This window comes from Podarcis filfolensis, assembly GCF_964270895.1.
Source record: "Podarcis filfolensis genome assembly, chromosome: 16".
NCBI classification, from domain to species: domain Eukaryota; kingdom Metazoa; phylum Chordata; class Lepidosauria; order Squamata; family Lacertidae; genus Podarcis; species Podarcis filfolensis.
This window is the reverse complement of record NC_139620.1, coordinates 29,527,122-29,541,975: the sequence shown is the minus strand read 5'-3', so window position 1 is coordinate 29,541,975 and position 14,854 is coordinate 29,527,122. Positions and strand designations below refer to the sequence as shown.

Below are 14,854 nucleotides of genomic sequence, written 5' to 3'. Positions count from 1 at the left end.
CCACTCTCATTCTGACTGATGGGAACCTGGTGTTTACATTGCTATTGGAGGCTGCTGGTTAAATGTCAGCCTCCTTCAAAAACAGTTGGCCTTGGGATTGCACCTACTGGACGGTGCCTGTGCCGTCACTGATGACAAAATGACACACACTTATTACCCACACCAATGACTGTGGAAGTTCTGAAGACTTAATATGAGTGAAGTTTTCTTCTTCTCTTTTTCTCTTAATATACTTTCCTAAGTATGCAAATATGCTTTGGGTTAATTGATGAGCCAGGGTACTGGACCAGAAGGTCCGTTGGCCTGATCCAGCACGGCACTTGATCCTTTTTCAAGATGAGAGTGAACAATGCCATATTTGAAAAAGTAAAAAACCAGGACACCCGAAAAGTTGTTCAGCTTTTTTTTAGGAAGACCCCAAAATGGTCAAGCTTTTATTTAGGGGGTCACCAAGATTGTTGAGGGGTTTGGGGGTGTTTTTTTTACAAAAACGCCAAAAAAAGTGATTTTTCAATTGGATTGCCTAATCATCATCATCATCATTAATTTTTATCCCACCCATCTGGCTGGGTTTCCCCAGCCACTCTGGGCAGCTCCCAACAGAAATAATGATGATGATGATGATGACGACAAAACATCAGACATAAAAAACTTCCCTAAGATCCAGGACAAAACGCCGCCATTCAGAAATTCTGCCTAACGATGGCAAAGTGCTCCAGCACACGACAAAACTACCACACACCCCCAAACAGCTCCAAATTCAAGAAGAAGATAGCTAGCTTGACCTTTCATAAGAAACCAGAGGCCTTTCTCCTGGGCATGGTAGGCCAATTGGTGTCAAGGAAAGATAGGACGTTCTTTATGTATGCTACAACAGCAGCAAGAGTTCTTTTAGCAAAGTATTGGAAGACACAAGAACTACCCACGCTGGAAGAGTGGCAGACGAAGGTGATAGACTATATGGGACTGGCCGAGATGACTGGCAGAATCCATGACCAAGGAAAAGAGATGGTGGAAGAAGATTGGAAGAAATTTAAAGTTTATCTTAAGAACTGTTGTAAAATTAATGAGTGCTAAAATGTCATGGGTAATGCAAAACAGAATTGCAGTGACAAATAATTGGGTAAGAGAAAAAGGATTAAAGAAAGTGAATTATAAGTAATTGAAATTAGGGGTTGCTGGGAAAGTTTAAAACAGGGATGCAGAAAAGGGAGGTATGGGGAAGTCGTTGAAATAAGGTTTAAGAAAAAGAGGTTATGAAATTATACGTGTTTATATGTTTGTTTGTTTATGTATTGTCAGTTGTATTGTGTCTTAATATATGTTGGAAAATTAATAAAAAATTATTTTAAAAAAAAGAAGATAGCTAGCTTGGGCGATGTCTCAAGAGAGACCAATAGCGAAATGCTTCCTTACCTCTTCATCTTTCATCTTGATCAGCTTCTCCGTTTCCGCATCCGGTGTTGGGAGCGGCAAAATCGGAATGGGGCTCTCTATCCTGTTATCCTGAGTCAGCTTGCTAAAAACATAAGCAGGGGGGAAAGGGAGAGGGAATTCAGCTGGGTTTCATTAACTCTCCAATCCAGGAGGTTGCTTTATGGCAGCAGTGGTGAGTCAAAAGTTCTCAGAAGACTAACAAAATTTCTTTTTCCCACTACCATCCCAGAAAACAAGAACGTCCCCCTGCAACATTTATCCATTCATTCACCAACAATCTTGTACCTGCCGTTGCTTGGGAGCTCTAAGCACAACAAAAAAAAATCAGTGGTTAAAATCAGTGCAATTTTTAAAAGGTTCAGTCTGCCATCTTGATTCAAACTAGTGTCCCATTGTATCAAAACATTGGGGGGGGGGTTGAAGAAAACCTTCTCCATAATTACAGGAACCGCCATGCAAAATTTGGTTGAAAACAGTGCAGGCTTGAAAGGTTCAGTCCACCATATTGATTCAAAATGGTGTCCGATTATGTCCAAACATGGATGGAAACCTGCTCCTTGATTTCAAGTGCTACCATGCAAGATTTAGTTACAGGTAAAGGTAAAGGGACCCCTGACCATTAGGTCCAGTCGTGACCGACTCTGGGGTTGCTGCGCTCATCTCGCTTTACTGGCCGAGGGAGCCAGCGTACAGCTTCCAGGTCAAGTGGCCAGCATCACTAAGCCGCTTCTGGCAAACCAGAGCAGTGCATGGAAACACCGTTTACCTTCCCACCTGAGTGGTATCTATTTATCTACTTGCACTCTGACGTGCTTTCGAACTGCTAGGTTGGCAGGAGCAGGGACCGGGCAATGGGAGCTCACCCCGTCACGGGGATTCGAACCGCCGACCTTCTGTGGTTTATGCCCAAATGCATAGTGAACAAATGAACAAACAGCTTTCCAAAATATATAGTTGATTCACTCATCCAGCCAACCATCAACTATAAATCTCAATCTGGTTTAAGGAGATAACAGAAATCACTGGGTTAAAGCTGACCAAAAGTTCAGCGGTAGCATTATTATAGGGTGGAAGATTTACAGGTTATGAAGGACTTGCTCACAAAATTATTGACAGCTGCACAAAATATTATAGCTAGGAAGGGAAGGGGCAAGCAGAATATAAAACCAAAGAATGGTATAAAGAGGTGTGGGATATAGCTATGAATGATAAATTCACATGTGCCATTAAGGTAAGACGGGGAATATGCAGGAGAAATGATTTTGAGGAGATATGGAGGCTGTTTGTAGAATTTGTACTGTTAAAATGGAAAGGGGTCAAACCATCGCGAGAGGTGTTGAAATTTTGGGAGGTTGGGTAGTTACAATGGAATGGTCTCGGTGGTGGGGTGTGCATTTTTTATTCTTATCTGTTTATGATTATTACTTTGTAAAAAAATAATAATCTCAATCTGAAGCAAATAGTAGGTAACAACAAAGAAGAAATAAACAAAGAAGAAATAAAGATTCTAGTCCTCATGTTTTTAAGTAAAGGGCTGAATTAAAGAGAAACAGAGGCTCCACCACTGAGCTATGGCCCTTCGCTGAAATGCTGCATGTCACATTTTCAGAAGAGAAATCATCCCATTTTCAGAAGACGTTTGCCACACAACAACAGCAGCTCTAAGCATAGCTGTCAACTTACAGATTTGAAAATAAGGACCAGCAGCCTCGAAAATAAGGGACCGGCAGCCAAAATAAGGGATTTTAGTCAACCAGCTCCCGAGCCAAAGGCAGAAAGCCCAGCCAGCAGCCAAACAAAGCCTCAAGTGGTGGTTCCCACAGAGCAGCAAACCGGCAAAGGGGGTGCGGCAAGGAAAACCACCGTCACCTCTCCGCTGGGAAGCGCTGAGCAAAGGCGAGTCCCCAGGCAACGCGGCCGATTTGATCGGCACAAGGCATACAAGCTCCACCCCCCAGTCGTTCTTAGACTCCTTATTGGGTGAGCAACGCAGCCAAGCAACACAGTTGGAGCCTCCCTCCTGGCCAGCAGGGAGGGAGGGAGAGGAGCTGCTTCCTTTGAAACCCGGGAAATTTAAGGGACAGCAGCGGGACACGGCGCTGGGATAAGGGAGTTTCCCGCCAAATAAGAGACGGTTGACAGCTATGGCTCTAAGAGCTGATTCACACAGACGCATTCATTCCTTGACGGAGCAGAACCTCAGGGGGACCCTACCTGGTCATCTGCTGGATGCACTGCGCCCGATAGTTCTCGTAGTGAACGTCGCAGGTGACGTCCTTCAGGTCGTGCATGTGCGTTCGGATCAGCATGTTCCGCAGTTTCACAAAGTCACAGTGCGCCTGGTTTTCCACTGAGGAAACAGCAGCAACAGACATCGTTTGGCACACAGCAACAGACAAACAAATATCAGGGGGAGGAATGTATGCACCAGAATCCTAATCGTATTCAGTTATTTCAAGCACACACACCAATGTGTATGACTGTAAAAGGAACTGTGTTAGAGAATAAACGTGACAAGCACAGCTAAGCTGTGGTGGAAGGTAATCCACCGGATAGCTAATTTCAGAAACATTCCTCTGACATGCCTAGGGGAACCCATGAAAAGAAATATGCAATTTCAAGGGGATGCGGGTTTTTTAATTGCATACGACGCATGTGCGTTTGTGTGTGTGGAGGCTGGTCCCTGCTTAGGGAAGCTTTTAATGTTTATTGCATTACTGTATTTTAATATTTTGTTGAAAGCCGCCCAGAGTGGCTGGGGAAGCCCAGCCAGATGGGCGGGGTATAAATTATTATTATTATTATTATTATTATTATTATTATTATTATTATTATTGCAGATGAGGCACTTTGCAGACACCAGTGGAAGTCACCAAAGGAGCCACTGCCGCCACAGGTCCAACACTGAGCTTCACATCCTCACAAATTGCTAAGTCTCCAATTAGTCGAGATGGCATTGTTCCACATCCCCTCTGTTAGTGATTGGGAACATACACATGGCCTCATCAGATTACAATAAGGCCCAGGGTTATGCTCTAAAACTAGCTTGCCAGAGGCCTCTGAAGCAGGGGGTGGGGAGAGATCTGGCCCCTCAGGTGTTGTTGGACTACAGTTCCCATCATCTCTCTCTACGGGCCATGGTGGCTGAGGCTCATGGGACCTGGTGTCCAACAGCATCTACAGCAGGGCAGTCCAACCTCTCTGACCACGTGGGCTGCAAGAGTACTTTGACACAGAACCTGCTGGCCACACACTGAATTTAATTCTCACATCATAAATGAAAGAGTTTGCAATATAGTTAATACTATTTAATATACACAATTAATATATTTAATTGGACAACTTTGATCTAGAGGTTGGGGGAGATTGTTTTAAAAGCTTCCCCAGCAAGCACATTCTGAGTTTTTTGACCATTGGCTCTCTGAATTCCATTGATGCTGCTTGCCATTTTAGCATATTGTGTTATTTATATCATGCTTTTAGCACTGTGGTTGTTATGCGCTTGTTGCCGTTACTTGCTTAATCGTTTGCTGGGTTTCGTTAGCTACTATGAGTGCCCCCGTTGGAGGGGAGGAAAAGCAGAATATTATTTCATTTATTTATTTATTTTAGATATATATATATATATATACACACACACACACACACACACACACACACACACACACACACACCCTGCTCTTCACAACACCTGGGTCCTAAATCTCCTTGCAAAAACAAAAATATACGATATACAAAATTTAGAACATGAATTAAAACACCGGGAGAATAAAACAGCATTTGTGGTGGTGCAAAGGTCTCCTGAAATAAAACTGCTTTCACCTGGTGCCTGAAACCTACCAGAGGCAGCAGGTGTGCTGGGTTCTTCCCAACACTGCGGGTGCCCAATGCGTCGGCATGACTGGTAGGAGCCCCGATGCACCCTCCGAAAGGTCCAGCAGGGCCTGCTGTGACTGTGATGGGCTCCATCAGGTCCTGCCGCTGCTGCCACAGGTTCCAACAGAGCCTCACCTGCAGCGGGAGGGCCCATCAGAGCTCACCGCAGTCAGAGTAGGGTCCGCTAGAGCCAAGGGTACCATCTCGCCCTCAGGATTGTGGGTGCCCGCTGCCACAACGCAGATGTGTGACATCACATGCACAAACCTACACATGCAGGACTCTGAGGTCCAGCTCCGAGGGCCTTCTGGCAGTTCCTTCCCTGCGAGAAGCAAAGTTACAGGGAACCAGGCAGAGGTCCTTCTCGGTGGTGGCACCCGCCCTATGGAACACCCTCCCATCAGATGTCAAGGAAATAAACAACTATCTGACTTTTAGAAGACATCTGAATGCAGCCCAGTCTAGGGAAGTTTCTAATGTTTGAAGTTTTATCGTGTTTTTAATATTCTGTTGCGAGCCACCCAGAGTGGCCGGGGAAACCCAGCCAGATGGGCGGGGTATAAATAATAAATCATTATATTAACATTACAGTGGACGCTCGGGTTGCAAACGTGATCCGTGCACGAAGCACGTTCACAATCCACAGCGCCATGTCTGCGCACACGCGGGTCGCAATTTGGTGCTTCTGCGCATGCGCAAAGCACAATTTAGCGTACCGGTACTTCCGGGTTCGGCGCAGTGCACAACCTGAAATCACGCAACCCAAAGCATCTGTAACCCAAGCTATGACTGTATTACATGTGCGTGTGACGTCACACATCCGTGTTGTGCTGGCCAGTGGCGGCTCCTCTGCGCAGTCAGTAAGGCACCCTATTTCTGCGGGGAGAGGCTCAGAGAGACGCTGCCTCCATGTCTGACACACACACACACACCCAGAAAAGGGTGCCTCACTGGCTGGCTGCAGAGCGTTGATGCCTTCTCATTGACTCTGTGGGTGCCCAGCCCCCAGAATTATATTCTTGTGGGTGCCCAATCACCCATGGCCGCCTGGAATTGGCTCCCATGGCTGGAGCCTGCCCAGCTGTGGAACATTGAGGGGGCCCAATGATTTTTTTTGTGGGTACCTGGGAACCCACAGCCCTGCAGAGATGGCACCGTGAGAGGCAGCGAATGTCTGACTCCTAATAGTTCCATAACGCTGAACCCACCCCACTGAAAACACAACTCCTCGTTGACATGAGTCGTACTTCTGGTCCATGGAGGACTGCTAATAGCAGAAATCGGAGTAGAATTAAATAGTATAAGTAACCGAGGCATGGGCTTTCTGCTCTGGGTTGGCTCTCAGAGGTAGAATGCCCCTGAACCAGCAGGTTCCATTTAGCTAGGAGGGCCAAACAGCTTTTTGGAGACCCAACGTCCAGGACTCCCATCTCACTTCCCAGGACCATGGCTCACCTTCCACGATTCCCCAAGGATAGAGTCGCCCTCGTACCCTCTGACCTTTGGCCTCAACCACCGTGTTGCTGCCGATGACTGCGAAGGGAGCACTTTCCTGGAACGGGAGGAGAGATAATTTCAGGGTTTATTGGACATGGTCAGACAGGGACACAGAAAGAAACTAGAGATCAGAGCAGTTGGAGAAGACCAGTGGAAGGAAAGAAGATTTAAGGAAGCAAAGTGAGGGATTCCTCAGTTTTCTTGGCCCAGGGTTCAACAATTCTCATCAGCTCCAACCCCTAGCCATGCCAATTGGGAGTGATAGGTCTGGGAGTCCAATAACATCTGGACGGGCAGATGTGGTCCATATTGCTTTAGATGTTTGCCTGACATGCTGAAGGAGGGAGAGGACCATGTTCACACATCAAGTGTGGGTATTACAGGATAACATTTGTGTCCAAATTCATATTTTGTGATTCCATATTGTCAGGGAACTGACATTGGAGCGAGAGGCGGAGGCAAGGCTCCCAAGCGATGCTGGAGAAGGGCCCAGCAGGGAGAGAGGCAACTCATTGGCTGGGGAAGGAAATCAATGTAACACCAGGGATAAAGGGGGGCAGATGGGGGAATCGGCGAGGGGGCTCCAGGACTCCTCGCCGGAGACCAGCGGGGAGAGCACGGGTCCTCTGCTACCCACACCCACCCTGCACAGAAGACTTCCGCGCAGGGAAAGTAGGCGTAGACTTGGCGTCAAAGAACTTCTTTGCTGGAAGAAGTTCAAGAAACACCCACTGACGGATTCTGCTAGCGACTGAAACAGCCACGAAGTGAAGGGCTGTCCAGACAGAAAAGGTTTAACCAGGCAACCTAGCCAGGAGTGGCGGCAACTTACGCACGAGCAACCCCTATAACCATTACACATATATACTGTATTTTTCCGTGTATAAGACGAGGTTTTTTTAATTATAAATAAATGTTAAAAACTGAGGTTCGGCTTATAAATGGATAGTGCAGAGGGGGAATGGGCGATTGGTGGCAGCCATGAGCAGGAGATTGTCAGTGGCGACTGGGCAAGTGATTGGTGGCTGTGTCAAGGCCTGCTGGCAATTGGCTGCTGCTGCGGCAATTGGGTGGGCAATTGGCGGCAGCTGGTGGTGAGCGGGCAGAGGATTATTGGTGGCTTTGGCAGGTGATTGGCATTATCCGCAGTCCCCCCCCCAAAAAAAAGCTCAACAAAGCTGGGCAATCTCCCCCCCCCATTTCCTTAATTTGTAGTCCCCAAAAATAGGGGCCGTCTTATACACAGGGGCGTGTTATACACCGAAAAATACAGTACTTAACTAATGCACACTTAACAAATTTTCACGGCCCTCTAGTGGCTATGGTGGAAGTAATGTGTTAGTGTATACTCAATTCTGACCAAACTAAGCCTCTTAATGTATATTTTTCTCTAGGAAGTTTAGTTGGCTCAGAATCAAGTATACACTTCCAGAGTTAATATTAAACACATTATTACTTCTGGTAAATGAGCCACCATAGCTGCTAGAGGGCTGTGAAAATTTGTATCCCAGGCTTTTAAAGTCTCAGCTACACAGGTACAGTGGTACCTCCGGTTGCGAACAGGATCCGTTCCGGAGGTCCGGCCGCATCCCGAGGAATTCGCAACCGGAGGAAAACATTTGCACTAAAATCCTGGTGAATTTTCATTATGATAAAATTGCAAACTGATGTGAAAATGCAGAAAACTTAAGACGGACAAAATGAAAAGCTGAAAGAACCCCAGATTGACAGGTTGACCCATCCCTAACCATGACCAAGTATTATGGAAAATATTTTTGCCCCTTCCTCACCTTCAGCTCTCTGTCTTGTTGTTTGAAGTCCTCGTCTTCGTCAGAATCGCACTCAGGAAACTGGTAAACTTTAATTCCAAACTTGTCAATCTCCTCCCTGATCTGCACAGGAATATCCAGGAAGGTGAAAACAGGAAGAACACTCACATTACAACATAATACTTGGCTGGTGCCATAAAGAGAAACATTTAAAGCAGGAGTAGGGAAACTTTTCCAGTCCAAGGGCCACTTTCCCTTTGGGGCAATCTTCCAGGGGCCACACACCACTTGCTTTCCACTACATCAGACCAACGCATAGCTGTCAACTTACAGATTTGAAAATAAGAGACCAGCAGCCTTGAAAATAAGGGATCAGCAGCCAAATTAAGGGATTTTGCTATTGTAAAGAGTTACATACATTGGTAGGATTGACAGATGCTGTCAATCCGGCATGAGGCGGTCGTGGCATCACCGTGGCCGCTGAAGCGCCGCCCTTCTGCGTCCCTCCCTATCCCCTCCTCTTCCTCCTCCCTCAGGCCGCCTCCTCACCTGCCACCACCGCTGCCACCTCCGGGCTCGTGGGCAAGAGTCTCTCTCCCTCCCCCCCTCTCTCGGGCAGGGAAGGGCCGATGGAACTCCTCACGCCAGGACGACGGCGCCAGCGTGCTCTCTCTCACGCAGCGGAGGACCCCGAGCCGCTGCTTCCCTCCCGAGCCAGTTGAGCATGAAACCCGGGAAATTTAAGGGACATCATCAATAAGGGACAGCAGCGGGACACAGCGCTGGGATAAGGGAGTTTCCCACCAAACAAGGGACGGTTGACAGCTATGGACCAATGAGCCCAGTATTATTTAGTCTGGGCCAAAAAGGAAGCACACCCTCGTCCTTAAATCAGAGCATTTTTACAACTGGTTTCTTGCAAGCTGCCTTGAGAATCACGTGACTGAAAGGCAAGGTATAAAACCAGCCTTCCCCAACCTGGTGCTCTCCCACTCTTCTGAGCTAAATTCAAGGTGTCACCATTTAGTACAAGGGTCGTCAATGCAGTGCCCACCACATGTCATGGGCTACAACTGCCAGCTTCCCTGATGGTTGGCCACACTGACTGGGGCTGATGGGAGTTGTAGTATATGTAGAGGGCACCACACTGGCTACATGTATATTAAGAATGTCAAGTCCTCAACAGCTTGGGACCAGTTTACTTGAAGCATTGCCTTACTCCACAAGTGCCCGCTTGACTGCTTCGATCTATAGAACTGACACTTTCACAAGAGCTACGTAATATTGGTTCTACACTTGTAAACCATCGATCCTTCGGTGTGGCAGCACCTACTCAATGGAACTCCCTGCCCCATGACTTTAGACAGGCACCCACTCTATGTTACTTTTGGTGACTGTTAAAATGCTGCTTTGTTTAAGCAAGCCTATTCAGGCAAGTCATTTTATTGTGTATACAGTCGTACCTTGGAAGCCGAACGGAATCTGTTCCGGAAGTCCATTTGACTTCCAAAACGTTTTCAATATGTTCTGTCCCCTCCCCCATGCTTTTCAACATCTACATGCAGCTGCTGGGAGAGAGCATCAGGGGCTTTGGGCTGGGTGTTCATCAGTATGCAGATGATACCCAGCTCTACCTCTCTTTCGGATCAGAACCAGTGAAGGCGGTGAAGGTCCTTTGTGAGTGTCTGGAGGTGGTTGGAGGATGGAGGGCAGCTAACAGATTGAGGATGAATCCTGACAAGACAGAAGCACTGCTTTTGTGGGACTGGAGGCGGGCGGGTGTGGAGGACTCCCAGGTCCTGAATGGGGTAACTGTGACCCTGAAGGACCAGGTAAGCAGCCTGGGAGTTATTTTGGACTCACAGCTGTCCATGGAGGCGCAGGTCAATTCTGTGTCCAGGGCAGCTGTTTACCAGCTCCATCTGGTATGCAGGCTGAGACCCTGTCTGCCTCGCCAGAGCGGTGCATGCTCTGGTTATCTCTCGCTTGGACTACTGCAATGCGCTCTATGTGGGGCTACCTTTGAAGGTGACCCGGAAGCTACAACTAATCCAGAATGCGGCAGCTAGACTGGTGACTGGGAGCGGCGGCCGAGACCACATAACACCAGTCTTGAAAGACCTACATTGGCTCCCAGTACGTTTCCGAGCACAATTCAAAGTGTTGGTGCTGACCTTTAATGCCCTAAATGGCCTCGGTTCAGTATATCTGAAGGAGCGTCTCCTCCCCCATCGTTCTGCCTGGACACTGAGGTCCAGCTCTGAGGGCCTTCTGGCGGTTCCCTCACTGTGAGAAGCCAAGTTACAGGGAACCAGGCAGAGGGCCTTCTCGGTAGTGGCGCCCGCCCTGTGGAACACCATCCCACCAGATGTCAAAGAGAACAACAACTACCAGACTTTTAGAAGACATTTGAAGGCAGCCCTATTTAGGGAAGCTTTTAATGTTTGATGCATTACTGTATTTTAATATTTTGTTGGAAGCCGCCCAGAGTGGCTGGGGAAGCCTAGCCAGATGGGCGGGGTATAAATAAATTAGTAGTAGTAGTAGTGGTACGTATACACCCAGGTATGCTGGCTGGGGTGGATGGGAGTTGTAGTCCAAAAATCTAGGAAGGCGCCAGGTTGAGGAAGACTGGTATAAATCTTCAAAATGAATGAATGAATGAATGAATCAGCTCTACCGCTGCTCACCCGCTCTTTTAGCTTCTTGATCTCAGAAGGAATGAGGCAGTCGGCTTTGGCAATAAGGGGAACAATGTTCACTTTTTCATGCAGAGCCTTCATGAACTCCACGTCTACCGGCCTCAGCCTGCAACAAAGAAATGTGGTGTTAGAAGGCAAGCAATCTCTATTTTTCCCTGCACGCTAGCAAGGGGAACTTTCTGCCAAAAAAGGGGGGGGACACAGGACTTCCTCTTATAACAAGTCCCTTTTCCTAGAAGGGCAGCTTGGGAATATTAGACTCTAAGCTTAATGGCTTTGTGGGGAACTTCCTGCTTCCTCTTCAGTTCGTAATGTGTGCGCTTATTTTAAAATGTAGCAATCCGGTCCCGTTGCATCAGGGAGCCCCTCCTGGTCATTCTGCGGAGTGGCAGACTTCCAGTCTGTCTTAAAGTCCAGTACTGATGGCACCAATGCCCTGTGGCTCTTATTGTCTTATATCAGGGGTAAGGAACCTTCATCCCATGGGTCTAATAAGGCTCATCAGGTCTCTCCCATTTGACCCACAAGCCCATTTGGGTCAAGCCACGCCCATCTGCCCTTCACCTGATGCCATATTGAATATTCATCCTTACATTTTCCATTACAGTGGTACCTCAGGTTACAAACACTTCGGGTTACAGACTCCGCTAACCCGGAAGTAGTACCTCGGGCTAAGAACTTTACCTCAGGATGAGAACAGAAATCGCACGGCGGCAGCGCGGCGGCAGCGGGAGGCCCCATTAGCTAAAGTGGTACCTCAGGTTAAGAACGGTTTCAGGTTAAGAACGGACCTCCAGAACAAATTAAGTTCGTAACCAGAGGTACCACTGTATTACATCTGCACCCCACTGTTCCTCCAAGAAGCTCAATGTGGATTTTACCCTCATAACAACCCTGAAATGTAGGTTAAGGCCAAGAGAAGGTGAATGGCCCAAGGTCACTGGAGTTTCATGGCTGAATGGGGACTTGAACTCTCGTCTCCAAGGTGCTAGTCCAGCACTCTAACCACTGTGCTACACTGGCTCCAGGGTATGTGAGGCAGATAAAGGAACAAGCCCATCCCACCTTACCCATGGCCAAAGGGAGAGATGAAGTAGAGGCAGCAGTGCACCCGGTTGTCCTGGATGTTCTTCCGATTGAGGCCGCTCTCATCCCGGAAGTACTGTTCGAACTGCTGGTCAATGTAATCCGTGATGGCCTTCCAACTAGAGCAAGTCACAAGGAAAAGATGGCAATGGGACACCAGTTTAGATGGTACTTGGGGACAGAGGATAACACACATTAACAGAAGAGAGATCCCTTAGATCCAGCGTAGAAATCGCTGAACTAAATATTGGCTATCATAGAGAAAGAACATAAAGAATTTGCCTGTCAACAACTGCAAGGATGTTAATGGCTCAAAACCAGAACGTTACGCTACTCCCTCCTTGGGAACAACAGTTTGGGACTGGACTGTGATAGCAAAAATAACTTATCTAAGAGCGAGAATTGCAGTTCCATATAGAAACAAATTCTGGGGAAACAGGTTGCCCCTTACACAGCGTTGTTAAGAAAATAATTACCTTCCATGAAAGCAAATTCAAGGAGGTTTTGAGTTTTTGCACTAAAATGTAAACATGGGGGCAATATTACAGGTGTATGTTATTTCTTTCTGCTTTCACAGAGCTGCTGAAAGGGCTACTGAGAAGATATGCAAAGTGCTTTGCTTTGCTCTATGTGGGGCTGCCCTTGAGACTGACCCAGAAACTCCAGCGGGTGCAGAATGCCACAGCGAGACTCCTTATGGGGTCCTCGCTGTGGGATCACATTCACCCAGTGCTATACCAGCTGCACTGGCTCCCGGTGGAGTACAGGATCAGGTTTAAGGTGCTGGTTTTAACCTTTAAAGCCCTATACGGCCTAGGACCCTCGTACCTACAGGACCGCCTCTCCTGGTATGTCCCACGGAGGACCTTACGGTCTTCAAACAAAAACATTTTGGAGGTCCCGGGCCACAGAGAGGTTAGGCTGGCCTCAACCAGAGCCAGGGCTTTTTCAGCTGTGGCTCTGATCTGGTGGAACGCTCTGTCACAAGAGACTAGGGCCCTGCGGGACTTGACATCTTTCCGCAGGGCCTGCAAGACAGAGCTGTTCCACCAGGCCTTTGGCCAGGGCACAGCCTGACCCCCTCCTTTGGCAATCCTCACAGAACTCTAGCCCAATGGTTGCCATTAATCTGATTTGAATTGATTTTGAATTGATTTTAGAATGAAATGATTTTAGAATGTTTAGAATGATTTTAATGTTGTTAGCCGCTCTGAGCACGGCTTCGGCTGGGGAGGGTGGGATATAAATAAAAAATTATTATTATTATTATTATTGATCACTTAAACCTCTTTGCATATCTTATAGGCCAGTTTGCACTGGTATTGCAAAAGGCATACGAAAAGGGGGAAATGGTCTATTGGAGAGAAACCAGACTGTGTCTCACAATTTCCCCTGCAGCAGAGGTAACCAAAGCGGTGTGGGGGTAGAAGGAGAAGATGAGTTGAAGAGTTGGATTTGATATCCCGCTTTATCACTACCTGAAGGAGTCTCAAAGCGGCTAACATTCTCCTTTTCCCTTCCTCCCTCACAACAAACACTCTGTGAGGTGAGTGGGGCTGAGAGACTTCAGAGAAGTGTGACTGGCCCAAGGTCACCCAGCAGCTGCAGGTGGAGGAGCGGGGAATCGAACCCAGTTCACCAGATTACGAGACTACCGCTCTTAACCACTACACCACACTGGCTCTCTTATTCTCTTACTCTCTACTGAGTGGTAGGACTCACCACTCAGTGTTGTTCACAGCATCTCCAAACCCTGGTGTGTCGACAATTGTTAACTTCAACTTCACCCCCTTCTCCTCGATGTCCACCGTGTGTTTCACAATCTCTACTGTCTGACTGATTCTTTCTTGATATACAAAGATGGAAGAAAAAGAATAACGGAGGTTAGTGCCAGAGAGGTCCCTCCCCTACCTCCAAATCGGCCTCACTATTTATGATTAGTTGCCAGGTCTCTCTCTCTCTCTCTCTCTCTCCTCTCCTTCCCCAAAATGGGATTCCCCTGCCTCCCACCCACCCACCCCAAAAAACGGGGATCCAGTGAGGTTGATTAGCTTCATGTCTGTCCAGGGGAAACTGGTGGAAAGGCTTGTCAAAGAAAAAAATAATGGAGCATATAGAAGAACAAGCCTTGCTGGAGCATAACCAGCATGGCTTCTGCAAAGGAGGAAAGATGTGCTGCTGCACTCAGGTCTTGCTTGAGGGCTTCCTATAAGTATCTGATGGCCCACTGGCTTGACCCAGCAGGGCTATTCTAATACTCATAATTGTTCTAGAAGCTTTGAACTCCTAAGGAAACCTGTGCGCCTCCAGTAGTTGTTGGGACTTCAGCTCCCATCATCTCCTGACCATTGATGATGCTGGTTGGAGCTGATGGAAGTTGGAGACAAACAACATCTGAAGAGTCTTAGAGACCAACTAAGTTTGTAATTGGTATGAGCTTTCATGTGCATGCACACGAAAGCTCATACCAATAACAAACTTAGCTGG

The 14,854-nt window shown here is 47.5% G+C and overlaps 1 protein-coding gene and 1 long non-coding RNA gene across 4 annotated transcripts in view; one reads left to right on the top strand and one right to left on the bottom strand.

Moving 5' to 3' along the window:
- LOC310751483 overlaps positions 1-14,854 on the top strand; it is a 363,050-nt gene that overhangs the window by 92,898 nt on the left and 255,298 nt on the right. The window lies entirely within an intron of this gene.
- SEPTIN5 (septin 5) overlaps positions 1-14,854 on the bottom strand; it is a 95,515-nt gene that overhangs the window by 7,554 nt on the left and 73,107 nt on the right. For all 3 annotated transcript variants that reach the window (XM_083590431.1, XM_083590432.1, XM_083590430.1), the window contains 7 exons: positions 14,090-14,213; positions 12,352-12,486; positions 11,270-11,387; positions 8,601-8,702; positions 6,769-6,865; positions 3,652-3,787; positions 1,417-1,519 (listed from right to left, as the gene is read on the bottom strand). In XM_083590431.1, the coding sequence (XP_083446557.1) occupies positions 1,417-1,519; positions 3,652-3,787; positions 6,769-6,865; positions 8,601-8,702; positions 11,270-11,387; positions 12,352-12,486; positions 14,090-14,213 (815 nt within the window). The remainder of the gene's footprint in view (positions 1-1,416; positions 1,520-3,651; positions 3,788-6,768; positions 6,866-8,600; positions 8,703-11,269; positions 11,388-12,351; positions 12,487-14,089; positions 14,214-14,854) is intronic.